Here is a 26,264-nt window from a genome sequence, read left to right as displayed (position 1 = left end):
GCGGCGGAGGGAGGCACAAAGAGCCACAGCTGAGCGCGGCGGCGATTAGGGGAGGCCAAGGAACAATAGCACCGACGTGGCACGGCCGCAGAGCCGCCCTCCGTGGCGTGTCCCCGTCTCGGGTGGAGCTGCCCCGTGCCAGCTCCTGGTCCCCGGTGGCCGTTCCCTCTCGGCCTGCACCGTGGCAAGATGCCCCCCGCTTTGGGTTGCCCTTGGTGGGTGTCACGGGGCAGCAGAGCCGCCGTGGCCGGTTGCTTTCGCTGCAGTCCCACGAGGCCTGAAGGCGCTCCCTGAGCGCGGCCGCGGCTCCTCCGGCTGCTGGAAGCCGTTCTCACGGCCCGCGTGCAAGCCCAGCTTTGTTGGTGGAGCCTGGAGGCTTGCGAGCGATTACCATAACGACTTGTGCTGGAGCAGGGTGTGGGTGGAGGCAGCGGTACGCGCTGCTGAGGCCACCCCTGTGCCGCCGGCCCCGGGCAGGTCCCTCGAGGAGCGGGGTGCCTGCCATGGGCTCTGCCACCAAACCCAACGTGCGAGCGCTTTTAAGGCGCTGCCGGCACGTGGGGAGGGGCTGGCTGTGCCGGGCAGGCCGCGGCAAGGCGGCTCCCGGGCCCCCGAAGCCTCCGCTCCGGCCGTAGGAGTTTCCAGACCTCGGCTTGATTGCGAAAATAATAGCTGGGCAGGTCAACGCGGTTGGATCCTGCTCCTCCCTCGCAGCCCGTGTTTGCTTGCCTTTGTTTGGGTCTCGTCTTGCTCCGACTTGCCCCTGTCGGTGGTGCTGGCTTTGGCTTTGCAGCCAAGGCTCCTGTGCGAGCGGCTCTCTGCCCGCGCGCTTCATTACAAGGAGCCCGGGCGCAGCCCCAGGAGGCTCGGCTTTCCCGTCCGGCGTGCCGGGAGGCTCGCTGGGCTGGGGCTGGAGGGGCTAACGCGGCGTTCGGCTGGCGGAGCATCTGGATTGCCGCGTGGGGCCCCGGGAGCCGCGGGTCGGGAGGGGGAAGGGAAAGCGAAATGGATGCTGAAATCTGGAATCTGCTTCTTACGTTTCCTCCCTCCCCGGAGAGGGCGAGAGCGGAGTTGAGCGCTGCGCGTGTGCCTTGGCTGCGCGTTACCTGCTGCCTGCTCCTCCGCCGCCCGCCCGGGGCAGAGACGAAGGGCGGAGGAGGGTTTCTCGCCGTGCGAGCAAGTGCTGCTCCCTTCAGCTTGGTTGCTTGTTTGTAGCTGAATTGCTTTAAAAAAAGAATCCCGCATTATTGGAGAAGGAGTGGGCGAGGAGCTGCAGCCACTGCCATGGTAACTTACGGGGCTTCACCCGCAGCTGGCGGTGCTGGCGGCTCCGGGCCGCGGCGACTTTTAATGTCGAAGAGTTCCCAGGCCGTTTAATTATTTTGTCTCCTCGTTTTAAAACAACCCAGCACAAAGCCCTCTGAACTACCTCTTCCCCGAGCTCCCTCTTCCTTGACGTTCCCCTTTGCGACCCGGGCACATCGGTGCGGCGTGGCCAGCCCGGTGCCAGCCCGGTGCCGGTGGAGCGTGCACCGGTGCGTGGCCGCATCCTGCCCGTGCTGCCCCTCGCTTCTCCCCGAGCTCCAGCAAAGCACCGGCCCCCAGCGGGGGCTTGGGCAGCCGTCAGTCTCTGGGCACGGCCCCTCATCACGGCGCCCGCTCGGGGCGACGGTGGTGCAAACCATGCCCTGCTGCTTTCTGTCGTGCCAGCGGGGGAAAAACGTGGGCACACGGGCACTTGGCTGTTGCCAGAACGATGCTGAGCTGGGGCGAGAGACGGGCAGCTGCCTCGGGGCAGGTTCCAGGGCTCAGCACCTCGCTCTGCCCCGGAGCTGCCACCGCAGCGACCCTGGGGACCCCCGGGTGGGCAGCAGCCTGCGCGTCCCGCGCTGCTCCCGGAGCGTGGCCCCAGCAATTCGGGGCCGCTCTCGGGGCTGGATCCCTGCTGACGCCGGCGACGCTGCGAGGCGTGGGAGCGAGGCGAGGCACGCTGCGTGGCGAGGGCTGGCCCAGCGCCGCCGGACGCGCTCGCCGCTCTCTGTATGAGCAGGGGCGGGTTTCTGGTAACGTCCCTCGCGGCTTCCTGCGCGGCACCACCCATCTTAGCTTCGCTCAGCATCCCAGCAGAGTTTAAAATGGTTTCGTTCTGAATAATTTATCTCCCGGGGAGAGAGGGAGGGAGGGAGGGAGGCGGCGGTGAGAAGCACGGAGCCGTTGGCCCGGGGCCGTGCCTGCCCTGCTGCCGGGGGGCCGCGAGCCCCCAGCCCGTCCCGCGGAGGCGGCGAGCGCCGCGTCCCCCCCGTCCTCCCGCAGCTTTGTTTCTCCCAGCGTTTTTCTGGCGAACAAAAGCGCCCGCGTCCCAGGGAGAGGCCGGCTTTGGGAGCCGTCCCGACCTCCTGACCCGCCTCCACGGAGGCTCAGCCGCTCCTTTGTTTTTCGGGAGGCTTTTTCAGGGGGCTCCCCCCACCCTGGCCCCCCTGCCCCTCCGCAGGGGCGCAGGTCCCCTGATGGTCGCGAGCGCAGGCAAGGAGTTTCAAAATGGAGCCCGCCCTCGCCACCTCCCCGTCCTAGCGCGTGGGCCTGCGCTGCCCTACTTCTGCTCGGGCTCCGGCAGCTCTTCCTGAAGCCGTCCAAAGAGGTTTGGATGCATTAGTTTACACGGAATTAATCTCCAGATTCCAAACATGCTTTCAAGCTGGTTTGGCCTTATTTCGCTGCGAAAGGAGGCCAGCGCCGCGTTGTAGGCAGGGTCTGTTGTAAGTGAGAGCTGAGCTGGAACGGTGAGAGACGAGCGCAGGCACCACATTCAATCCATTAAAAGGAATTTTTGGCGCACAGACAAAACAAATTGAAAAATCTCATTCTTTGTGTACCACATCAGCGGTGGCAGAGACACAGAGCGAGGCTGCGGGGCGATCCTTCTAGTAACTGCGAGGGCCGATGGGCAGGGCCTCGGGCTGCGGTTCCTGCACGGGGAAACAACAAAGAACGAAACGGGCCAAAAATGACGGCTTGGAAAAGCCGGGGCCAGGGCAGCGCTTCCGAGGGCAGCAGGGGCTGGGCCGCGGGGGGAGGCACCCCTGCAACAAGCGGGTCCCGAGCCCCCGACCCTCCATCCGTCGCCCCAGCCCAGCCTCCCGGGGAGCCTTTGGGCAGGCGTCACCCTGCGGGAGGGAGCAGATGGGGGTGGGGAGCGCCGCATTCAGAAGTGAGGGGAATGGAAGCGAGCCAGGACCCTGCGAGCCAGGACCCTGCGAGCCAGGACCCTGCGCGCTGCTGCGGAGCGGCAAACACTGATTTCTTTGAGACAAGGTCGGTGCGTTTACTTGCGAGCGCAGCCCTGGTAGGAGTGTGCTCGGAAATGGAAACTGCTCCGCTAGGCAGGTTTTTTCATGGGTGAACCAGGCAAAGATACACAGAGCTGCTTATTTTGGGAGGTGGTGGAATGTTTCTGTAATAATTCCAGCAAACGTTGGTTCGCGTGGAGCATCTGTAAGAGTAGCACACCCCCAGCTCTGTGTAACGTGTTCCGTTTGGTAAAAAGAAAAAAGCTTTCCCTTGAATTGGCAAGAGGTTTAACCCAGAAGAAGCTGTCCTGTGTTTATTTTTCCTCCCTGCTCGGTGTCTGAGACCTGCCGGGTCCCCGCTGCTCGTCTCCTGCCGGACGCGAGGCGTTCCTGCCCGCTCGCAGACCGCGTCCGAAACAGGAGCTGGAGGAAAACGACGGGAAAAGGAACCGGGGTTGTTCTGGGAAGGGCAGGGTCGAACTGGGTGCAGGAACAGCCCTGCAGGGCCTTCGCAGCGCACCTGGTAGCCCGCCGCACAGCTACCAGCTGGCGCTAGGAAGGCTTCCCTGTCTGACAATCCCCCCCCCTTGTTGACGCGTTGCGTGTAGAAGCACGTCGGGTTGGAAACCCAATACGCCAGGCGCCGCTGGGAACCGGCTCCATAACATTCCCGGGCTGCAGCTCGGCCGCCTGCAGCACGCCGCTGCCTCGTCGAGCTCCTCGTGCGAGCCGGCGCGGGGCGGCGGTGGCAGGGCTGAGCTGGAGGCACGAGAGCGCGGGCGGCTCCTGGAAGCGGCGGCGCGGGGCTGGGGCTGGGAGCCCGCGGCTGCTTCCCGGCGGAGGCGGGCACCGGCCGTCTGCAGCCTCGGCCGGGGGCTTTTGCAGCGGCGTGCCCACGGGCGGTGCTCGGAGGGGCTTTGGGCACGTGAAGCCCCCCGCGAGGTGCCCCGGGCTGTCAGCTGGTGAGCGCTTGGCCGGTTGCCCGTGGGCGGGCAGGAACCGGATTTGTCCTCAACAGAGAAGCAACGGCGAGGAAACCCGAAGGTGTGCCCTGCTGCGCGCAGAAGCGTGTTTTTCCTGTAAACAAGGCTCGCTGCAGGTCTGTCAGATCAACGGCGGGGACACCGAGAAGCCGGGCAGCCGGGAGAAGCCTGGCTTTTCCAAACGGCAAATGGCTCTGCCAGTTGCAAGCGAATAAAAAATACATTCAGGTCAGCGGCGGTGCCGGACCGGAGCACGGCCTGTTTGCTGCGTCGCTGTGATGAAAAAGCCACCAAAATAGAAAATTTCCTCATCGCTCGCAGGGCGGGCAGGAGCCGAGCGCGCGCGGCGCGTTGCTCGGAGCGCTGGAACAGGAAGTGTCCCTCCCCCTCCCCGCCTCGTGGACAAGCCGCCTGCGGAGCCCATCACGAGGACGTAAAGCTTGCTGACGAGACGGTCGCAGAACGCATCTGGGAGGGAGCGGGCGGGCTTCCCCGGCCGGGGTGCACGCGAGGGGTGCGTGCCCTGTCCCGTCCACGTGGGCCGCGGTCTGGGGGGGCAGAGCCCGTGACCCCCCGCTGCCCGGGGAGCGAGGCAGGAGGTGCCTTCCTCCGCGCCTGAAGCCTGCCAAGGAGGCTCCGTGCCGGCCACCGAGGGCACGAGCCGCTGGGAGACGTGAGCGGTGCCCTTGGGGCCTTCAGGAATGGCGAAGGTGCCTCTGGGTGGGTGGTGGAGCGGTGACCGCCCAGCGCGTGCCCGCCGGCACGGAAGCAGGGCACTGCTGCACCGCTCACGGGGCTGCATTCCTTCACCCTTCAGCCCCGCTCACCTTCCTCCGCTTTGTAAAGGCCGCACTTGCTTACCTCCCAGGGAGCCTTACGGCCTAATCCATTGTTTGCAAAGCTCTTTAAGATCCTCGTTTGGAAGCACTAGAGCCCGGAGGATTAAAAACAATTTATTTTTGTGTGTCTTGTGTAACGTGCACCTCGGTGCCTTGCCAGAGAAGAGGAACTGCCGGAGATGGCAGGGTTGTAAGGTGACCAGGGGGGAGAAGAAAGAAGGGAAAAGCACGGAGCCGCTTCCCCGCCGCGGAGCCTTCCTCGGCCGCGAGCGGGGCGAGGTTCCAGCCCCGGAGGAAGGGGCTGGATGTCGTCGTGCCGTCTTCCTCTTAATCCCATTTTCGGACCCATCTGGTCGCTGCTGCTGCCTGCTTGGGAAGGGCAGCGCGCAGGTCATCGCTGCGGTGCTCGTGCCCTTTGGTCACGTGGAGCACGGTCGCTGGTTTCCATCCCCTCCATGCTGTCCGCTCCCCCGGCCGGGTGCTCGCCGAGCCGGCCCTCGGGGCAGGACGCGTGTGCGGAACTGGAGGACGATGCCAGCAACCACGGCTTCGCCAGGAGCTGGTGCCACGGCCCCGCCAGAGCCGTTTGCTTGGCCGCTCGTGGTCAGTCCACAGAGCAGCTGCACGCTGCTGTGTCACCGGGCACCCCGTGGGCCTCCCGCTGCCACCCCTTGGAAGTGACCTCGGTGACGAGCGAGCGTCACGGCAGCGGAATCCACGTGATGGCAAAGCATGCTCAGGACCCTCAGCGCCTGGCTTTTGGGGGTGGCTGGATGGGACTTTGTATCCGCTGTTGGGCTGGAGGCTGAGATGAGGGCAGCAAATCCTTCTGGCCTTGGCCATGGCTGATGTTACTGGTTTGAATCGTTTCCTATTTTTGCTGTTCTTCCTTCTGTTACCTCCCCTAAGGCTGCGTAAGCCTTGGTAAGACTTGCTAAGCCTCTCCGAGGTGCCCGCCGCAGGACCCCGCGGCTCGCTCACCCCAGGACGTGCAGGGCGCAGCCCCGCTTCCCCCGGGCCCGTCACCCAGCTGCTTCTCCTCGGGGCACTTTGTGCCTCCTGAGCCCCAGCAGGATCCATGCCCTCCGAGTGGATTTCTCCTTCTGTTCTGCCCGATCCCGTGGCCGTTAAGCCGTTTGAAATGAAGATTATTTTGGGCCTCCTGCACCCTCAGAAGCGAAGCCTGGTGGCTTTGAACAGGCACCGGCTTTCCTCCAGCAGGGCAGGGAAAAGGTTTCACGCTCGGCAAGAACTTTCCCTTCCCGGCGTGCCACCTGCCCTGCCCCGAGCCCGCGTGTCCCCGCGGCCACCTGCAGCCACCCCGGGGCAGGGCGGCCACCCGCGACACCAGCCCGGGGGTGAGCGCACGGCTCCGCACGTACCCGGGGGTGGGAGCCGAGCGGTTGGAGGTTTTTTTAGTTTGTCAGGGTTAATCCCAGGCACATGCAAAGCCCGAGCTCTGCCTGCCCAGCGGGGCTTTCACAAAACCCCACTGCCTGCGCCAGGAGCAGCCGGCAGGTCCCCGAGGTTTCGCTTGAGTCGGATTTACTCGGGTGCTGCTTTTTGAAAAGCAGCGAGGGCAGAAGAGGGAATCCCCTCGGTGGGGTGACAGCCGGGTCTCAGAGCTGCTCAGGCGCAGTGCCCGCACCGTGTCCCCGCAGCCCGGGGCCGTGTGCCTGCCCTCGGGGTGCCGCTGGAGCCTGGCTGCTCGCAGGGGCTGCGCCTTGCGGGCCTCCCCCCCGGGCAGGGCTGGCTGCGGTGGGCTGCGGGGCGCAGGGACGGAGAGCTTGGACCTGGGCACGGCTCCCTACCCCACAGGCTCTTTTTGGTCCCTTGCTCCACCGGGATGAGCAGCCGTGCTGTAAGGCTGGCAGGTGAAGGGGCAAATTACGGAGTGGTTGAAGCCTCTGCTTGGTGTTAATTGGAGCTTCACAACATCTCGCGTTCGTTACAGCAGGGGCAGGAGGACGAGCGGCGTCCCAGTGCCACCTGAGCACCCGACGGTGCTGTGCCGCGGGCGCCTGCCGTGCGGTGCCACCGTCCTCAGGCTCCGTCCGGGCTCTGCTTAGCCCTGCCCCGGGCAGCCCTGTGCTCCCAGGGGCTCTGCGCCATCCGCAGGGGCTGCTGGAAGCTGCCCCCGTCCCCGCACTGCTCTGTGCTTCGGGGACCATCCCCGGGCGAGCGGGGTGCTCCGAGGGCTTGGGCCCCGCCGCTGATGAGCTCGTCTCCGATGAGCTCCTCTCGTAGGGTCCTGGGGGAGCCCTCGGTGCGCAGGGCTGATCGCAGAGGGGCTCTTCCCCTGGTCAGATGTGTTCCAGCCCCAGCCTGTAATGTGGCGAGAGGGGGAGCGAGAGAAGGGAACAACAGCATTAGCGGATGTAGAAGTAGCTGGAATGAGAAGCTTTTGTGCCATTAATAACAGCTCTGGCTGGCAGCCAAGGCTCGGAGTGTGGGATTAGCCTGAACAATCAAGACTGCAGGATCAAAACAAGGAGGCAGGAACAGCGAGGTCACGCTGCTGCCATCTGCGCTGCCGCAGTGGTGGGAGGGAGCGGAAGAGGGGGCTGCGCTGGAGGAGTGCGGCCGCCAGCGCCCCGAGCCGGCCCTCGCCCCGGCCGCCCCGCTCCGCCGGGGCCACCCCCGCCCCACGCGGGCTTTTGGGGGAACAGCTCCCAAAAAACCCCAAGCAGCCCCCCCCCAGCCCCCCCCAGCCCCCCGGGGCTCGGCCGTGCTCCTCTTCGCCCAGACCCGGATCCAGCTGGGGGATCTGGCCGCCTCCTGTGGCCCCTTTGTTTTTGGCGATTGTCTTCCCGTGACAAAGCCCGTGGCCTGCCTGGAAAGGAGTGTCACAAGGAGTGTCACCGAGTGTCACCGCTCCGCGGGCTGTGACTGGCATCTGGTGACCCGGAGGGGGGGGGGGGCACGGCCAGGGCTCAGCTCCGGGCTCGCCGGGGGCAGCGGCACCGCAGCTGAAAGCGCCCTTTGGAAAGGAGCGCCGCGGGGCTGCTGCTGCAGGGCCGCTCCTGAGGCAGACGGAGGCAAAGCTCGTTGTGTTTCGCCCTGGAGACGACCACATTTCTCCGAAATTCCTTCCGAGAGCGTCAGAAAGCAAAACGCTTGGAACGGCGCACGCAGCTTCTTGTCTCCCCTTCCCCCTGACCTAGTAAATCTCAGCTGTCCTGCGAATGTAAATACAAAGGCTGAATGCAGCGGGCGCGGAGCAGCCCCACACGCAGCCTCCCAGCTCCTGCTAAAAATACCGCGGTGCGGTGCAGTAACTCCCAGGCATTCTTTTGTCTGGCTGCTTTTGAATTCCCTAATTGAAGTTGGTTGGAGGGCAGCGCACCAGTTTCCTGAATAGCTTCGATGTTGATTGCGAGCTAAAAAACAAGAGCAAAATTGTTCTTCCTTAGTGCAGCGGCGCTGCTGTTTACCTCCCCCCCCCGTTCTGATCTCCGTCTTTCCCCTTCCAATTGCATTTTGCGAGACGAGTGCGTTAAATACACCGGCGGGGCCGGGAGCCGTGGGCAGGGGGACGCCGTTTTCCCCCCGTGGTCCCACGTGCGCCGCGGGGCTGGAGAGCGGCTGCGGCGTCCGGGCTGGCGCAGAGACGCGGTGCGAATGGAGCCGAACGTAGTAGGAAGCGTTAATAACGGCTCCTAATTGCCCACTAATAACGAAATCTGTGGGATTTGGCAGCGGCCGGGGTAGAGTTTTTTTCTCCTGCAATCTGTCTGTTCCCTCCAGAAAGAACAAAGTTGGTTGGCAGCGGGGCATCTGCGCTGCAGGCAGGGGGGGTTCCAGCCCCGCGCAGGGCACGCGAGCGGCGTCGGGGGCGAAAGCCCCGGCATGCTCCAGCACCCCAAGGGCTAAAAGAGGAAGAAGGACGCGAGCCGTTCTCCTTTCCAAACACGTATTTTTTGTTTTCCATTTGAACTTGGGAACGGAGAAGCCCGGGCTTGCTCCAAGCCCTTGGCTGAGCACGGCTGCCCCGGAAGGCGCGCCGCGGCCGAACGCAGACGGGGCCCGGAGCTCGCGGGGAGGGAGGGAGGAAGCGGCTGCGACCCGGCCTTGCGATAAGTCCCGGCCGGCGCAGGCAGCTCCCCGGCGCGCATCTGCTGGGGAAACGTGATAAACCGCCGGTGCTCGGAGCTCCTCTGCGGCTGGCGGGCACGCCGATGTCGCTTTCACTCCAGCCTCCGTAAATTCAAGGTCTTGAAATTGCGAAGGGGATGGGTGGCGGGGGGGGGAAGCTGGTTTCAGCTGCTGCTGCTCCGGGAGCCAGGGCTTTATCCGGCTCTCTGTAGCGGGAGATATTTCCTAGCCGCTCAGCAGCAGCAGCGGAAAAACAAGCACAAATTTTTCTGTCTTGAGGGATAACTGCAGTGAAGCGTGCGGGGGGGCCGCGGCGCTCGCTGGTACCGAAATACCTCCCCATCCCCCACGCACGTCACCAGGCCCCGGCGCGGCCTCGGCACGCGGTGTGCTGGGGACGGGTGCCCGGGCACCGCCGGCAGCCCCTGGCCGCAGACGTCAGCGTCTTCCTTAAAAATGGAGAATCTCAAAAAAATAAAAGATAAATAAAAGATGGCACACGGGGATGAGCTGGCAGCCCGCGCGCTGGGTTTTCTGGCTCCCGCTCCGTCACAGCGCAGAACCAGGGAGATGTTCCCCGAGGAGCCTGCGGCACGCGCGGGGAGCTGCACCCCGCTGCTCGGGGGCACCGGCTGGCACCTCGCTTCCTGCCCCTTCCTGCAGCCCCCGCTGGGTGCTGTGGGTGAGGAACCCGCGTGGCCGGAACCTTTCCACCTCTCCAAAGCTGGGGCTCGGGCCTGAGCACGGTGCCCGGCCGGTGGCACGGGGCTGGGGTGCGCAGGAGCCAGGGCACGGCCTCGGTGCCTCTGTTGTGCGCCCGCTGCTGGGGTTGGGTTTGTGCTGCTCGTGCCCCTCGTGGTGCTGTCATCGTGGGGGTGTTGCGGGGCTGTGCCTGGGAACGAGGTGGGCTGCGCGGTTATCTGCCGCACGGGAATGGCAGGGATTTGATGGGGGAGAGGCGAGCTTTTCCCTTCCCGTTGGAGGGAAGCACATCTGGGTGGGTTGCACCGAGCGAAGCGCTTCGTACAGGCCGGCAGCTCCCTGCCCTGGGAGCCTGCCTGAGAAGTTTCCACCTGAGCAGAACGTTTTCGTTCTGACTGTGAACCTTAGAGGGGAGAGCGTTGGAATGGAAAAGTTGACGCAGCCTTATCTGCGGCGCAGCGACGGTGCTGGGGAGGAATCCGAGCCCTGGCTTATGTCAGGCTTGAAGCTTTCCCCTCTCTTTCCAGCACGCTGCATTCCGTTGCCGTGGAGCCTCCCTTCACCGGGGGCGCATCCTTCGGGGAGCTTGGTCTAAGCAGAAGTCCGGCTGCGTTTCCAGGCGGCGCCGAGTTCCCCCATGGCCGCCCCTGGGAGCTCCGTGCAGCAGCCCCGGCTCCTTCGAAGGCTCCTTCCCCGGGGCGGCAGCATCGCCCTCCCGGGAGGCAGCCACGGCCCCTCTCGAGGCGTTAGCCCTCGCCCTCGGCAGGCGATGATTCTTGGAGACCTTCAGGTCAGCCGCTCCCCTCGCGCAGTGACACCGCTACCAGTGGCCGACGCTCGGCGCAGCCAGGGGTCACCTTACTGCGCTGGGTGCCCCGCGGTGCGCGCCGATGGTCTTTGGAACTTCCTGCCGGCTCCGCTGCCGGCGCTCCGTTAGCAGGAAAAATCCCAACGACGCTGGAACTCGATTTGCCAGCTGTGCTGGGAGCCCCTCACGCGCGCTCCTCCTGCTGCCGCGTGCCGTGGGTGCGGTGCCGGGGCGGCCCCGTCCGTGGGGCGAGGTGGGCGCCGCGCGTCCCGCTCCGCTTGGCGCCGTGACCCTGCAAAGTGACCCGCGGCGGCGGCTGCGGGGTCACGCTGACATTGGCACGGTCCCCTGGCTGCAGGCAGGAGCTGGAGCAGGAGCAGGACGGGAGGGGAGAACAGAGCCAGGCGCGCCTCGAGCCGCGGTAAGCATCACACTCCGGGCCACGCGCGGTGGGGCCTGCAGGCGGCCGGCTGCGCCCAGCGCCCGTCTCGTTCTCCGGTGAGACGCTGCCAACAGCAGAGGCAGCGGCTGCAGTTGATGGCTGCGTAGCCATCGCTCCCTGGTTTTGTCACAAGGCAGGATGCGTTTGCGGATGCATTTTGAAATTATCTGTGCTGGGGATCAAATGTTGTTTTTCGCTCTCTGGCACCGAGCGTTCTGCTCCCTGTGTGTGTGCAGCGGTGCAGAGCTGCGCGTGGAGCCGGGCCGCAGCTCGTGTTACAGTTTCCTTCCTGCCACCAGCTACTGTTCTCTGTGCTCGCGCCTTTCTGGAAGCCTCCTGTAGGGCTCAATATTCCCTGCTTGGTTTTGTGCTAAAGGAATGTTTTTCTGCGAAGCTTGGGGAAGATCCTTGCAGCTTTGGGTAGTTGAAGGAGTATCACCACCTATTACAAGAACCAAACAGGGCAACGCTGCAGAAGCTGAGCCTGCAGTCTTGGCCTGTGCATTTCATCGAGGAGAAAGCATCATGAGGAGAAAGGTTGCGGGTGTGGGGTTGCGGGTGTGGGGTTGCGGGTTCCTGCTCGGGACATGCCCCTGAGCTCCTGGTGGGGCAGGGACCCGCTGGGGCCATCGGCCGGATCCTGCACCGCCTGATGTGGTCCTCGGCCGGCCCCTGGCCGCCTGCAGACGGGGCTGGGGCTGGCACTCCCTGGTGAGCGCGGATCTTCGCCCGTTCAGATGGAAATTTACTCTTTGGGAATGGCTCTGATTATCATACGGAAGAATTGTTTACTGACTTACATGTGCTGTGCTGTCTCGGTTCCGTGCCTTGCTAAGAATAGAAACCAAAGCATCGCCGTGCGTGTCCTGCAGCTGCGGTTGCTGACGATCTGACTTGCCCAAGCGTTCCGTGCAGTCGTGGCTGAGCAGGCGGCTCCGAGCTGCCTCCTCTCTGCTCACTCCGCTCATCAGCGTCGCCTCCGGAAGGGCTACGGCTGCTGTGCGCAGGCTGAGGCTGCAGAAACAAACTTCTCATAACCTCCCCCTGTTTTTATGACTCCCTGGACCTGCAGGTCCCCAGCATTATCTCAGGGCCCTCTCAAGGCCATCTCCACCGTGGTGTTCTCACCGCTCCGCTTAATTCTGGGAGCCTCCTGGAGCAGCCTTGAAGCCCGTCGCCCCATCTCCGGGAAGTGAAGGGGGCCGTGGTACGTCTGAGAGCTGCCGCCTGGGTGCCGTGCCGCCGTATTTCCTTGCAGGGGGCAGGTTTAGGACTGAGAACATCCAGGTTGCATTAGGAAGCACTGGAAGCGAGCTCCCAGCTTGTCCTAAGGTAAATCAATAACGCCCAGAGCCTCCCTGGCCGGCCTGCGCCAACAGCTCCTCTGTCCGCCTGTTTCAAGCCCTCTCCAGACCGTTCCCGTTGGGGCTGACTGACGTCTCGCTCGGAGTCGATGCCACGTCCAGCGCCCGCGTTGGCTCCCAGCTGTTTGCAGAACTCCTCCGATGGCCCCGTCCCTCCCCTTGGGTGGCATCGTGCCCCCGCTGCCGCGGGGCTGAGCACGGCGCTGCCGGTGCCACCCGACGGAGGAGGCAGCGACACCCGGAGCCGCGCGTGGCCTGGGAGGGCCGGGCTGCAAGCGATGCCTTTTCTGTGCCGTTCTGGGGAGATTGGACGGGCTTTTACTCGGGATGAACTGCCCGCGTCCCGTGGCGGTCCTCGGTTTGGTTCTGTGTTAAGTGCCATCAGACCAAGTCTGTCATCCCTCGGAAACTCAGCCCTGCCGGATGGCCCCGGCTCCGGTTGGCGCCTGTTACACGGGGTGAGGCTGGGCCTGGTGCGGGGCCGTGCTCCTGGCACATCTGCGGCCTGCGCCCGTCGCGGTTACGGCCCGCTTTGCTCTTCAGCTCTGGCGAGGAGGAGCTGGAGCTGCCAGCACATCATCTATTCTGATTACTAAAAATCTTGGCGCTGCTAATTCAGTCAGCTCGTACGTTACAAATGTAGGCTCTGTGTGTTCAAACTGTTCTCGTTTTTTTTACTTAATAAGTTCTCAAGATAGTTGCCATGGAAATAATCCTGGATTCGGAGCAATCGTACAGCCCCTCACGAATCCAGCCCAGTGGGAGCAGAGCCCGGCTGCCTCTCACGGGGCTCGGCTCCTGCTCGGGAGCTTTTCTCCCGACGTGGTGCCGGTCCGGGGACAGGAACCAGCTTGCTGCTCCCACAGCTCAGAGTTTTGGGCAGGAATCTCCCGATTCAGGTAGCGCAGCAGGGCTGTGGTCTCCCCTCTGCCTGAGCTGCTCTGCCCCTGACCCCAGCATCTCCCGTGGCCGTCGGTGCCGTTCCCTGCGTGGTGGGGCACGGGGCTGGAGCTGTGCAGAGCCCTTCTGCGGCCCCTCTTCGTGCCCCAGAGGGGCGAACAAACCCGCTTCCTCCGGGCCTGTGCTGGCTTCTCTTTCTCAACAACTTCCTTTTTGTGCAAGGGGGGTGTTTTGCACCAAATCGTTGCGTGGTGTTCTCAGATGTTGCCATCAGAATGGTCTGAGCCACATCTGGATGCTTCTCATGCCTTAAAATCAGACCCCCCAGGCCAGACCCCAGACGCGCCCTGCTGCTCAAGCTGGAGCTGGGCTTTTCTTGCAGGAGACGCAGGAGGTGCCAGGCGGTGGATGGGGTGGGATGGTGGATGGGATGGGATGGGGCAATGGGATGGGGCAATGGGATGGTGGATGGGATGGGATGGTGCCAGGTTGGTGGACGGGCCGAGCGCAGGTCTCCGTGCGCCGGGGCTTTGCCCCGGTGATGTCCTGGGGACGCACCGTGGTCACGCCGAGCTGCTTTCGCGGTGATGGCCGCCCGCAGGAGCAGCCTGTTTGAAAGCAGGTTCCAGAAGTGGCCCTGCTACGGAGTTCTGTGGCGAGCAGGGGGAGAGGCTGGAGCCTCGGGAGCCTCACCGAGCGGCTTTCTCGTGCGTTGGGTGAAAAAGTGATGGTTTTAGGGTAGCAGCCTGCGAGGCTCCGAGCTGGGCATGGCGTGTGCCCACGGGAGGTGGGGATCGGCTGCATCGTAGCAAAATCGGAGGATTTTCCTTTTCTCGTCCTTTCATTCTGGGGAGCCGATGCGAGCCTCCTCCTTTTCCCCCCATGGCGCACGGCGTTGAGCAGCCCTGGCTGTAGCACGCAGCAGGCGGCCACGAGCAGGGCGCGGGGCCCACCGCGGCTCGGCCATCCCATGGCACGGGCAGCCCCAGGCGGAGGCTTCGGGGGCCGGGGCCGTGCCTTCCCTGGGGTTCCGGCTCCCTGCGGATCCAGGGCCCGCCGAGGGGGCACCTCCGTGTGCCAGCGAGGGGAGGGACGGAGCGGAACGCAAACCCCGCGTCCTTCTGCACGGCTCCGAGCGTATTGAATCAGTGAGCAGAGCGACAGCTGGGCAGGAGGCTGGGAACAATGGAGATAAAGTTAGCTTTCAGCGATGTGACCCTCTCCAGGCTGCGCGCCAGAGGACTATAAATAATTGATGGGAGCAACCACCCCGGCCAGCACGCTAATGTAGCGAGCGGCGCACGGCGCGAGGCACTGCAGTGCCCGTTACATCACCGCTGCTCTCGGCCCGGGCTCTCCTGTCAGCAGTGGGATTTTACTGCTTTGAGATAATAAACGGCGCCGGGAGCCGAGACGCTCCTTCGCCCCATGCAGGCCCACCGGGGTGTGCAGCTACACGAGGGAATTTCACATCTGGTGAAACAAAGTTTTGAATCCAGCTTAAGGAAGGTGCTTGCAAGAAGGGTTTCGCCCCACGGTGTGCCCGAAGGTGCGTTGGGGGCCACCAGAGGCAGGCCTTGCCCATGGCTTTTGATCTGGCCCGGTATCTGGAACGGGGCTGAAGCTTGACGTGGGGTCAGCGGCCGAAGTTCACTGCTGGGGCCCGGGTAAAGTTCTCCGGTGTTGCAAGTCACAAAAATCCCCTCTGCGGCAGCGCGGGAGCCGTGCGGCCCCGCAGGGAGCGAGCTTTCGCTTTCAGCATCGGTTGTTTTTGAGCGGGGAGGAAAGCTTGCTACAGCCCAACGGTTGGTGTCCTTCCCCGGAGCCTCCAGATCAGTTCTGCGGCCTCTGCCGTGCCGCGTAGCTCGGGGGGGGAAATCCAAACCGGGCTTCTGCTGCTGCAGGGTTGGGGTGGGGAGGGACGGGCACCGCTGTGATCGTGGGGGTGGTTTTGGGGACTGCTGCAGCTTTTTATGCCTGTTTGGGTACCAGCAAGGCTTTTGGAAACACAGCGCAAAAAAAAATTAAGGTAACTGCTGCGGTAGAATTCAGAAGGACGAAACGCCGTCCAGAAACGGAGCGGGCCGTGCGCCCCGTCCCCGGCAGCAGGGGATAAACGGGGAGCGAGCGGCTGGCGGCGAGGATGCTGCGGGCAGCCCGGTGCTCCCAGCGCCCTGCCCCTCCGCGTGGCCTCTCCTCGGCCCCCCGGCCCCGTGGGGAAGTGGGAGCCGTGGCTGGGCAGGAGGACGGCGGTCGCAGGAGGGGGTCTCGAACATGGCTGTGGAGCACGGCCGGCCTGGCCACCAGGGGAAACCGAAGGCGTCATGGGGAAGGGCTGAATTTGGTGAAGGAAGATGAGGAGCGGGTTTTGGCAAAGGCTGTGATTGGAGGTAAGAGTTTGATGTGACAGGATGCTGGCTCCGAGGGCTTGCATCCAGATGGAGACGTTTTTCTGGGCTCTTGGTCTCGGCTTCAGAGCAGTGCCCCCCAGAAACGCCCTCTGCGTCTCCTTGGCATCTCGGAGATGGACAGCCCAGAAAACGCGTTCAAAACGCCGTGAGATTTTGGCCAGCTCCTCTTTGGAGAGCGGCACAAGCGGGCTGCTCACACCCAAGGCTGGTGCGAGAAAGCCCCTGGGAGAAGCTTGGATCCCGCTGAGCTCCGCAGGTCTCAGCCTCGGGACTCCAGGGGCTGGGCACTGCCTCGGGGGACAGGGACCTGGGGCAGGGGACGCAGCGCCCGGCGCCGCTCACCCCGCTGGCACGGCTCCTTCTTCCCCTGCGCCACGCGGACGTCGCCCTGCCCGGGCGCTTGTCTTGCAGGGCAGGGAGGAAGGTGCACGTGCTGTTCCTGGCAGCGAGGCAGAGCCGCTGCTGCCCCAGCGCCGCGCGCGGCGAGGAGCTGGGGAGTAGCCATGGAGTCGCTGCTGCAGTTGGTGGCCGTGGATTACCGAAATTGAGGGCACGGAGCAAAGAGCAGGATTTCCGTTTGCTTAGCGGATTTCTGCTGATCAGGAGGCACTACCCGGCTTTCTCCTTTAGGTGAGCCGCAGTAAATTACCTGTAGTTAAAAAATAATGCTAATTAAATTCAGACGCAATAACGATTAACACTGCTGATCTCCATTCCCTGCATTTCCTTGCGACTCTAATTGACAGAAAGAAGAGATGCCTACAGAGGAGAGAGGAGGGGGAGGCTTTTGCTGCCGGCTCCTTGCTGCATCCATCCTCTACGGCAGCTGCCAGCTCCGGGTGTGCCGTTTCCCTCGCCTTACTGTTCTCTATTTCCTTGGCAGCGCAGGGCGCTTCCCAGGGAAGGGGAGCTGGCCTTGCCGGCCCTTTGCAGGCGGGCACCTCGCCTCGCGAGCACCCTGGTTCAGGAGCAGCTCCCTTCTGCTTTTCTTAGCAGGCCTAAGACGCACACGCACCCCATGGGTACATCTGGGGGCCCTCGCTGTGCCTGGCGAGGGATTTTGGCGCCTGCTTTCCTTCGTGTGACGACCCCGGCAGCCGGCAGTCCCCGGGGAGCAGAGCTTAGCGTGCAGGCCGTGCGCTGGGCACGGCGGGTTTGCTTTGGAGTTCAGCGAGCGCTGAGGCTCGCCGTAAATGGGCCTGTAAAGATGTTTCTTGACATTTGAAGATCCTCTGAAGCCCGTTTCTCCCCTCTCCCCCTCCCCGAGTGCCGGCTGAACGCAGAGGCGCTGCTGAGGTTCCTGGTGCTGCCCAGGCCACATCCCTCAGAGCGCATGGCAGAAGTACAGGCCGGACAAAGCGAGGGAAACAAAAGCGTTTTGTCCCCATGTCCCCCCCGACAGCTGGTAAAGGACGCCCCAAACAGGCAGCACTGAGCCAAACGGGGTACCAAGCGTGAGGCCAGGGGGATGCACGGCCCCGTCACGCTGCCCACCCAGCCTTCGAGGAGCGAGCTCATACCATCCCATCCCATCCCGTCCTGTCCCGTCCTGTCCTGTCCCATCTCGTCCTGTCCTGTCCCATTCCATCCCATCCCGTCCTGTCCTGTCCTGTCCCGTCCTGTCCCACCGACATGTGCCTGCTCCTGCCTCTCCTCCTCTTGGCCAGGGCTTGGGGCCTGCAGCACGACCTCGAATCCGCGTTGTGCCCCAGCTGCTGTTCACACCAAGCAGCACTTCGCTCCCTGAGTGCGTGCACCAGTGACAGAGGCCGGGAGCACTCCGTTTGTCCTTCACCAGTCCAGGGGAATGGCTTTACGTACAGGTAGCTCTGGCACGGCGGGGGTACCGCTCACGGGCCTTACGCAGGCGCTGCGTGTCCCACCAGGCTCCCTTTCGCCTTGATGCACGCAGGGTGGAGCGATCTCGGGGCTTTTTAAAACAAAATTTGAAGGTGGGTTTCCACCAGGCCCGAGTTCCTGGGGTATTCTCGAAGTGTGGGCAGCCGGCGCGAGGACAATTAGCCAGTTGTGCCGTGAGGTGCGTAATTACCCAGGTTCGGGGGAGCGGGGACGCAAACAAGTTTGCATACACGGAATTACGGGCGGTGCTTTAATAGTATGTTTTTTAGGTCTTGGCTCCCCGCCCGTTTTTTTTTTCCGTGCCATTATCCTCTATTTACAGCTTTCAGCACCCAGCTGATGTCACCGCACATATGTTTAGAGCCGTTGCCACGGTGATCGGCTCCGGGATTCGGCAGCGCCTACGCGGTCCTGGGGAACGGCTGAGGAGCTGCTCGGCAGCGTCTGTTCAGCTCGGCGCAGCGGCGCTTGGAACTGTTTAGAACCAAAAAACGACGTTACCCAATTTGGGGTAAATGTGGGGTAAATACGTCGGCCTTGGCCGATAACCGCGCAGGTTTTACAGGAGCAGAGGCTTTATCTGGCGTGTTGAACCAGGGGTGAGGACGTTCTTCACCGAGAGTTCAGAGTTACCCGGCTCACAGTTGCCGCGAGCCCGTGCCACGGCGGCGCGCCCAGGATCCCCGCCTCGCCCTCACCATCTCGTGGCCGTCCCCTGGTGCCAGGCCACCGGCCCGCGTGGCTGCGCGCTGCCACTTGCCAAACCTCCTGCTCCACGGCCAGCCCCCCCAGTTCCCCCGCGAGCCCTCCGGTTGCTCCGTGGTGGACCTGGGGAGCTCCACGGGGAGCGCGGTGCCGGCGGGGACGCACGCGGCCGCTCTCCAGCTGAGCCGAGCCACCTCCGTTCCCTCGTGTTCTGCTCCAGGTGCCCAGCTCCCGCTGCCCGCTGCGTTCCGGTAGAAAGCACCCGTCCTCTGAGGACGCCTGTCCTCTAATAGAAATTAATTTACCTCCCTCTTCCCTTTTAGCGGGCGGCATCAAATTGCCTTTACCGGCAGCGCGGGGATCCTGTTACTGGGCGTGCTGCCGCTGCTCAGCCGGGCAGGAGAAGAGCTCCAAGTCATGGCAGAGCCACCAGGAAACAGAATGAAGCTGCCCGCAGCCTGCACCACGAGCTGGCCACCAGATTGCATCTTAAGAGTGGTGTGGGTGGAAACTCCTCTGGGGTTTGAAATGCGTGTGAGGAAATCTCTCTAGTCCAAGGTACTTCGGTGTCCCTCAGACTGAAAAGATCCAACACAGCCTGCCATGTTTGCTGGGAAAAGGTGTGGATGTGTGTCTAGAAATACGTAGATTTTCCCGGTCGCCCAGCGCACGCCGTGTTGTCGATGACAACAAACATTTTCTTCCCTGGGAGATCACTTCTCCCACCGATACTTTTCCCCTTGTTCTGCGCGATGCTTGCTAGCGCTTGACCTAGTTTGGCTGTCAGCACGCCGTGAAGCGATGCGGGCGTTCACCTAACACAGCTCCCTGCGTTGCTGTTCGCCAAGCAGGGCAACGCACGGAGCCGCACGGGGTGCAGGAGGGAGCTGTGCAGGACCTGCTCCTTCCCTGCCCGCTCTCCATCGCGGGCAGCCGCGGGCTGGGGCGCTGGGAAGGGTGGGAGCGAGTGTGGGGGGGTAAAAGCCCGGTTCCAGCTCCTGCGCCCTGCTGGAAGGAAGAGATTTAGCTGATGGCACAGGTGTTGAGGCACCGCCGCGGGAAGCAACTGCCTGGGTAGCTAATTTTAGCATAAAATATAAATCTCGTTAATTACTGACGGTGTGAGAAGCACTGAGGTCAGGGTGGTGAGAAGGCGCTTGCACCGCCTCGCTTCCTCCAACGCTCCGCAGCCCTGCGCAAGGTGAGCCCGGAGCCGGGGGCCGTGCTGGGCACCCCAGGGGGCTCCGATGCCCTTTGGTGTCGGCTGGCGTGTCCCCGTGAGGTGCCGGTCCCCAGGGGATCAGCCCCGCGGTGGTTCCAGCTGCGGGTCTGCAGGGACGGCATCGCCACGTGGCCGCTCTCCTTCCCGAGCCCTCGCCGTTCCCAGCACGCGCTCCCCGAGCTCGGGCGTGCCGGTTGCCCCCGTTCCTGGCAGGGCCGTTCCCAACAAGCGCTCGTTCCACGCCAGTCGCCTTGGGACGGTTGTGGTGCTGCTGCCTGGGTTCCTGCGGGGCGGATCTCCGCTGGTCACCACCGGGGTTTCCATCGAGATCAGGGCAAAGCCAGGTCGATGCAGCGCGCCCTTCCTACAAGCAGCCCCGACAGCCCCGCCTGAGCCCAGCCCTGGGCCGGGGGCAGCCGCAGCAGCAGGGGCTGCAGAGGGGCCAGGAACAAAAGGGAGACTGCGCCTTGCTCTGTGCCTTGCTCTGCGCCTTCCTGGGGGCTGGAGGGGCCGGGGGACATTGATATGCAGATCCAGCGTGGCGGAGCACCGCGGCCGCATTGTTTGGACGTGTCCACATGTCGGGTTCACGAAGCGACGGATAAAAGGGGCTGAGCGCACTGCGCTGTGCTGGAACACGGGCTGCGAAATGCTGCCGTGAGGTAGCAATTTTCTGAGACATCCCTACTGCCAGGAGGCCACGAGCACTGAATTGCGCTGTTTATATATAAAATCTGTACACCTTCCCAGCCTCCTCCTGCACCTTCCCAGCCTCCTCATTTTCTAGGGTACATTTTAAGGGGATTTTTTTTTGATCGTCTCTGCTATGGCGAGAACGATGCTAAGAACGTGGGGCTGCTGCGAGGGTGACTTCAGTCCCGCGCTCCAGGGCCAGGCTGGCGTGCACAGAGGCGACGGGAGGCTTTGTCACTGCCCAGAGCCCTTTAGGCGAGGTGGCCGCGCTTCGCCCTCGCCCCGAGAGCCGCACGGCCCCGCGTGAGCGCTCCGCGTTGCCTCCACTTCTGCAGGGTTGTGCTGCGGCGTGGTAACGCTGTGAACCGGGGGTGAGCCTTGATTTGTTGTCACCGGCGGATCACAGCTCTCCAGGGCGTCCCACGGGAAAAACACTTCTCCCATCTCCAACCTGACGGGAAGAAAAAAGGCAGCACACCGGAGGGAAAGCCGGAAGGCGATGCCAGGCACTCACGGCCGCCCCGAGCGAGCGGCTCGCCGGGGTCTCGGTGTCGGTGCCGCCGCGCGCAGCCAGCCCCCGGCACGGCGCGGGGGCAGCCTGGCAGTGGCAAAGCAGGCGGCTCGGGGCAGCGGCGCCGCGCTCCACGGGGGCTGCTCCTCCGGCTGCACGGCCGCGGCCAGGCGCTGCCGGGGCTGCCTGCCAGCAGCAGGCTGACGCTGAGCAGGAAAGCTTGGCGGCTCGGTAAAATTAGAAAAGAGCTTTTTTTTTTTTAATAAAAAATGGTGCATTGAGACGTGTTATCAGAGCGCTGACCTGCCGGGCTCCGCCTCTGCTCCGGTGCAGGTACGGGGCCGCCGGCCCGGCTTCTCCCTGCAGGGTCCATGCCGGGGGAGCCTCGGCCGAGGGCAGGGGAAGGGCAACGAGGAGCCAGCAGCGGGTTGCCGAGGCAGAGCCGGGCGGGGTTTGGGGGCCAAGGGGGCGATGAGCCCGGAATGGCATTTTGTGTTCTGCTGCAACGGAAAAACCTCCGGTTCCTGCCCTGCCTCGGAGCAGTGCGGGCTTCCTGCGCGCGGCGCAGCGCCGCGGTGCCAGGCACATCCCTGCCACCTGCACAGGGAGGGAGACGTGGCTCTTGGTTTGCTCCTTCTCGAAAATCTGCCTCTGAGGAGCGCTGGGCTCTCTTCTGCCTGCTCCTAATAACAAGCTGCCGCGGCTCCCGGCCTCCCGGCTCGCCCCTTCTGCCGGGTGGCTGCCGATGGGACTGGCCTTTGGGGGCTGCAGATCGGAGCTTTTCGTCCGGGAACCTCAGTATAGGCCCCGTGTGATAAGTGCTGAGGACGAAGCGGAGTAAATCCATCCCTGGGGCAGGTCCGGGGCTTAACGTTCTCACTAGCCCTGTTCGTGGGCTCTGCAGCCTGCGCTGCGTGTTTCGGAGTCAAGGTCTTTGCTTCTGAGGGCTTCCTTTGGACAATGAGCAGCAGTAACAGCAGCGTTTTATTGCATTCGTTTCACTCTTACTTTCCAAAGGATTCTTGTGATGCATTCAAGCTGCCGGCCCTTTGGATGCTAATGGACTTCTGCTGGGATTTTGTTTCCGTGATTACGCCCGGGCTCCCATTTGCCGGGGCTTGGTATGAGGACGCCCGGCCCCGAGACAATGCGCCCATTCAGGGCCCTGATACAATGGGGGTGGACCGGGTATAATGGGCATTAGCATGCAAAGCCCCGGCCTAATCAATGCGTTTTGCTGGGTGTCTGCACGGCCCCGCAGAGTGGTGCACCATCAGGGCTCGTCCTGCACATCGCCGTGCTAAATCCAACGCGCTGCTCGAGTCGTGCTCAGAAAGCAGGAAAAAATCCCCGCTCCGAGCAGAGCGGGGGCTGCAAAACTGCTGGACCGAGACCCACGCGGTGTGATGTCCGCCGCTCTTTCTGCCCGTCCTTTTCGAAGGGGCAGCCACTAGAGATGAGGGCCCCGGTGCCCCCCGTCGGCGTGCAGCCCCGAGCGGAGCGGCACAAATCCAGCGGGCTGAGGTGTGAGCCGCCCTGCCCGGCACACCGCCGATGGTGATGGGGGGACGGGGAATGGCTCCACAACAGTGCGCCGAGGAGCAGGCTGGGGCCCGCAGCATCCCATGCGTGCCGTGCTTCATTCGGGGGCTCCCGCTGCCCGAAGCTTCCCCAGGGACCTGCCTGAGGTTCCTGCCTCATGGCCGTGACGAACCAGGGAGTGTTTCAGAGGGCACTTGGGCTGCTGTTCTGCACCTCCTTGGCAGGACGGGGTTGTGTGGTGGAGGAATTCACGGAGCTCTGAGCCAGAGGAGCAGCAAGTCGAGGCTGTGCGCGAGGTGAGCGCGACGTCCCAGTGCATCGCGTCCGGCGGGAGCGTGGACGCAGCTGGGAGGTATCCCAGGACAGCAGTGCTTGGTTCTCCGTTTCTTCTTCGGTAACGCCTTCTGAGCTAATGCCAGAGTAAATGAACCCGGCCCAAAGCGGGGAGCAGAGGCTCGGGTACGTCCTCGCAGGACCAGGGACAAATCACGGCTGGGGCAGCGTGTCCTGCACGGCTCTGGCCAGGCCCGGGGACCTTGTTTGTCAGCGGCGAGGTCTGGAGGGGGACACCAGGCCAGGTCCTTCGCTCTCCTTAACCTAGCAGGGGGCCGGGGCAGCCACATTTGCCCTCAGTCGGGCGACCAAACGCCACGCGGATAACCCACCTTACGGCACACGTTGCTGTAAGTGGGAGCTGGGTCCTGCTGCGGGCTGGGAGCTGGCCCTGGGCGCAGCTCGGGCGCGTTCGCGCGGTGCCGTGAGCCAGCTGATGGCCCTGCCGGCCGGGGCGGGCTCACAGCTGTGCTGCGGATAATCTGCAGCCCGGATAATCGCGGAGCGGGCAGCCGGCCGCATTCGTGAGCCTCGGGGCCCGGGGGAGGCTGGGGAGCGACCCCGCGGTGCCAGCGCCGCAGGAGCAGAGGGGACCGGCGGGCTCCACTGCAGCCAGCGGCACCTCCCGGCGCCTTCCGATGCGTGCGGTGAAGCCGTTTTGAATCCGTCTCAATCCCAGTCGTGAGTCTGTAAGGGAAAAGGGCTTATAGAGGCTGGAAGGAGTTGGGCACAGCCCTTCGGCGCTGGGAGGCCACCTTGCCGTGCCCTCGGGTCGCAGCGCGCTGCCGCTCTCGATGGACCTGCACCAGTTGGCCACGCCGCCGAGGCGACACACGAGCCACGTCGTGGCCTGCGTTGCTGCCCGTGCGGTAATGCCAGCTCCCAGAATATCTCGGTGACGCCCACACCATAAGCCCGAGAGCGCAGCCGGGCTTCAGAGCACGTCCTCACCCCGCGGGGCCGTGCCCCGAGCTGCCCTGCCGATGGCCGTGCCGGCGCGCGGCCACCCTCTGGCATCTCCTCATCCCCCCAGGGAGCTACGAACCAAGGCGAGCCGTGGTCACCACCTGCTGCTCGCCGGGTGCACGGCGCGGCTGGGCTGCTGCAGGGCCGGGCTGGGAGCAGAACGGGGGAAAAAACCACAAAAGTATTTTAAACGTGGATAAATTCCTGCCCTGGTAGGGGGCGGTTGCGTTGGAACGGCCGATGGAAAGGGGACGGAGCCGCTGCTGGAGTGGGGTTTGTGGGAAGGGGAATAAACCTCAGCCAGGGGAAAGCAGCAAATTGTTAGGAGAGGACAGGAGGTCAGCAGAAAGGCTGCGAGCACCCTGACAACGTGCAGCAGTGCCCCAGGCGCTGAGGATCAGCTCCGGGGGGCCACGGCCGGAGCCCTGCGGCTCAAGGGGGCGAAGGGAGAGGGCGCACACCCTGCCCTCCCCTCGGACCCCGCCGGGTGTCAGGGCGCTGCCTCTGCTCGGCTGGGACGGCTCACGCTGTGCTAGCAGCAAGCCTAACTCGGCGTCAAGGTGCTCTGTAAGCGTCCGAGGCTTCTCCATGAAGTCGCGGGTCGCTCTCAGCGGTAACAGCGTGACGGCTGCCACATCTCCTCGCCTCTTACTGTACCGGAGGATTTAGCAGAGACAAAAAAGAACTACGGAACTCAGAGCCAGAAAATCTCTCAGTGACCAAGAGTTCTGGGGTCGCCCAAAGGAATAACAACGCCCATTCTCATAAAACAGGGCCAGGCAGTGGCTGCGTTGGGCCTGCCCCTGAACACCTGGGGAGCAGAAACGCGGAGCACGCTGCGGGGCAGTTGTCCTTAAAGATTTCCCTGCTGTCCTTCACTTGCACCTCACGGCAGAGCTGCTCCTGCTGCCGTGTAACGCCGCTGTGGTTCGGTTCGGAAGCAAATGGAGCCGGGCTGCGGGGGGCTGGGGGGTGGGATCCAACACTGGGAGCGCTCCCGTTGACTTCTGGAGAAACGGCTTCGTGTGCAGCCTGGCTGGGACTTGGGCTGATGGCAGAGGGTTTAACTCGCCCTAAAACGAGGACAAAGCGCGGCTTAGAACCCGAATCACGTGCTGAGAAAGATGCAGGACGGTAAGAATGGGAGAGAGAAAATACAGCAGGGCAAAGCACCCCGGCAGGGAGCAGGCACGGCACGGGGCCGGGGCAGCACCCGCACCCTGCTGCTGGGGACGGAGCCTGCCCCGTGCCACACAGAGCCTGTCCTGCATGTTCCTGTCCTGCATGTTCCTGTCCTGGATGTTCCTGTCCTGGATGTTCCTGTCCCGGCTGTACCTGTCCTGGTTCCGCCTGTCCTGGTTCCGCCTGTCCTGGCTGTACCCGTGCTGGAGGCAGGGCAGGGTGGGCTCGGCACCTCCCCTGCTCCTGGGCTGGAGTTGAGGTGGGTTCGTGCCGCAGACACCGGCGGTGCCGCTGTGAGCTGCAGGGCTGTGCCCCGGCACGGCTCAAGCTGCGTGTCCGTGCCACGCGTGTTCCCTGCTCGTGGGGCCGGGGACAGAATGTCACGGCCCGTCAGAGCTCAAAGGGGGGGGGGGGGGTTCTAAAATTAGGAGAAAATGGTCTTCTGCGTGACGTAGGGCTCGTGGCACTGAGCTCTGTGAAGGGGGGAAGTGTTTTGGGTGATCTTCGGTTCCGTTTGACTGAGACCACGGGCAGCTGTGGTGGTGATTTCAGAAAGAAAGAGAAAAAGAAAGGGGAGCTGGGTCGAACCCGCTGCGAAAGCTGTTTGCAAACCGCAGTGGCTGCTCCGGGGTCCGGAGGGGTGGAGCGGTGCAGAGCAGCCACGGGGAATCTTTTGTTCTGGGGAGGCCGAGGGGAGAGAGAACAAGGAGAAAGCACAGCACAGCTCGGGGAGCTAATGCCAGAGGAACAGGTGACTTCACTGAAATCCCCGGGCTTAGCGAAAATGCGGTGTGATCAGCGCGGGTCACGGGGGAGCAGCCTGCCAACAGCACGGCCCCGCGTCCCGGCAGGGCTCTCGGTGGCTTTCTCCTAATGCTCTGCTGTCCTCCAGGCAGCCCCCGCTGCTCTCCTTGAGGAAGCCAAGTCCCCCCCAGCCCGGGGGTGCCCTAGGGGCCAGTGGGATTTCTAAAAACGGGGCTAATTCCCTGAATTCCCCGAGCAAAACCTCCAGCTCGGGATCCGCTAGGTGTTAGTTGCGTGTCGAGGCGGGGAGGGGGCTCCCGACCCAGGCCCGCAGCTCGGATCAGCGGATTCTGTGCCCCGGTGTCGCTCAACCTCCGCTGCTGCTGGCCGGCTGTGGGGCAGGTCGCTGGCACGGCTGCTGAGCTGAGGGGTGGCTTTAATCCGGAGCAAAACAGCAGCCCCAGAACCTGGGCTTCTCCCACCGCCCCGCGCACCTCGTGTGTGTTCCCAGCAGTTCCCAGTAACCCCGCTCCGGGGCCCACCGGGAGCCCGGGATTTCGCTCAGGGGTTTAGGTGGGGAGCAGGAGAAAGCAAAGCCTTGAGGAGGTGCCGGGTGCTGGGGACAGGAGGCAAAGCAAGGGCAACGGGAGGGAAGCCCTCGGCTCAGTGGCCAGT

At 63.8% G+C, this 26,264-nt stretch overlaps 2 protein-coding genes across 4 annotated transcripts in view; one reads left to right on the top strand and one right to left on the bottom strand.

The window, feature by feature from the left end:
- Positions 1–26,264, top strand: part of ANKRD11 (ankyrin repeat domain 11) — a 102,630-nt gene that overhangs the window by 37,057 nt on the left and 39,309 nt on the right. The gene's annotated exons all lie outside the window — the stretch shown is intronic.
- LOC118172946 lies at positions 7,827–24,871 on the bottom strand. Its single transcript, XM_035337143.1, has 3 exons — positions 24,856–24,871; positions 13,763–13,767; positions 7,827–9,595 (listed from the first exon to the last, which is right to left on the bottom strand). Exon 3 carries the CDS (start codon positions 8,884–8,886, stop codon positions 7,978–7,980), a length of 909 nt encoding a protein of 302 aa, XP_035193034.1. The 5' UTR covers positions 8,887–9,595; positions 13,763–13,767; positions 24,856–24,871; the 3' UTR covers positions 7,827–7,977.

Source organism: Oxyura jamaicensis, chromosome 11 (assembly GCF_011077185.1).
Source record: "Oxyura jamaicensis isolate SHBP4307 breed ruddy duck chromosome 11, BPBGC_Ojam_1.0, whole genome shotgun sequence".
Classification (NCBI taxonomy): Eukaryota; Metazoa; Chordata; class Aves; order Anseriformes; family Anatidae; genus Oxyura; species Oxyura jamaicensis.
The sequence above is the reverse complement of the archived record's forward strand: the minus strand, read 5'-3'. Positions and strand labels throughout refer to the sequence as shown.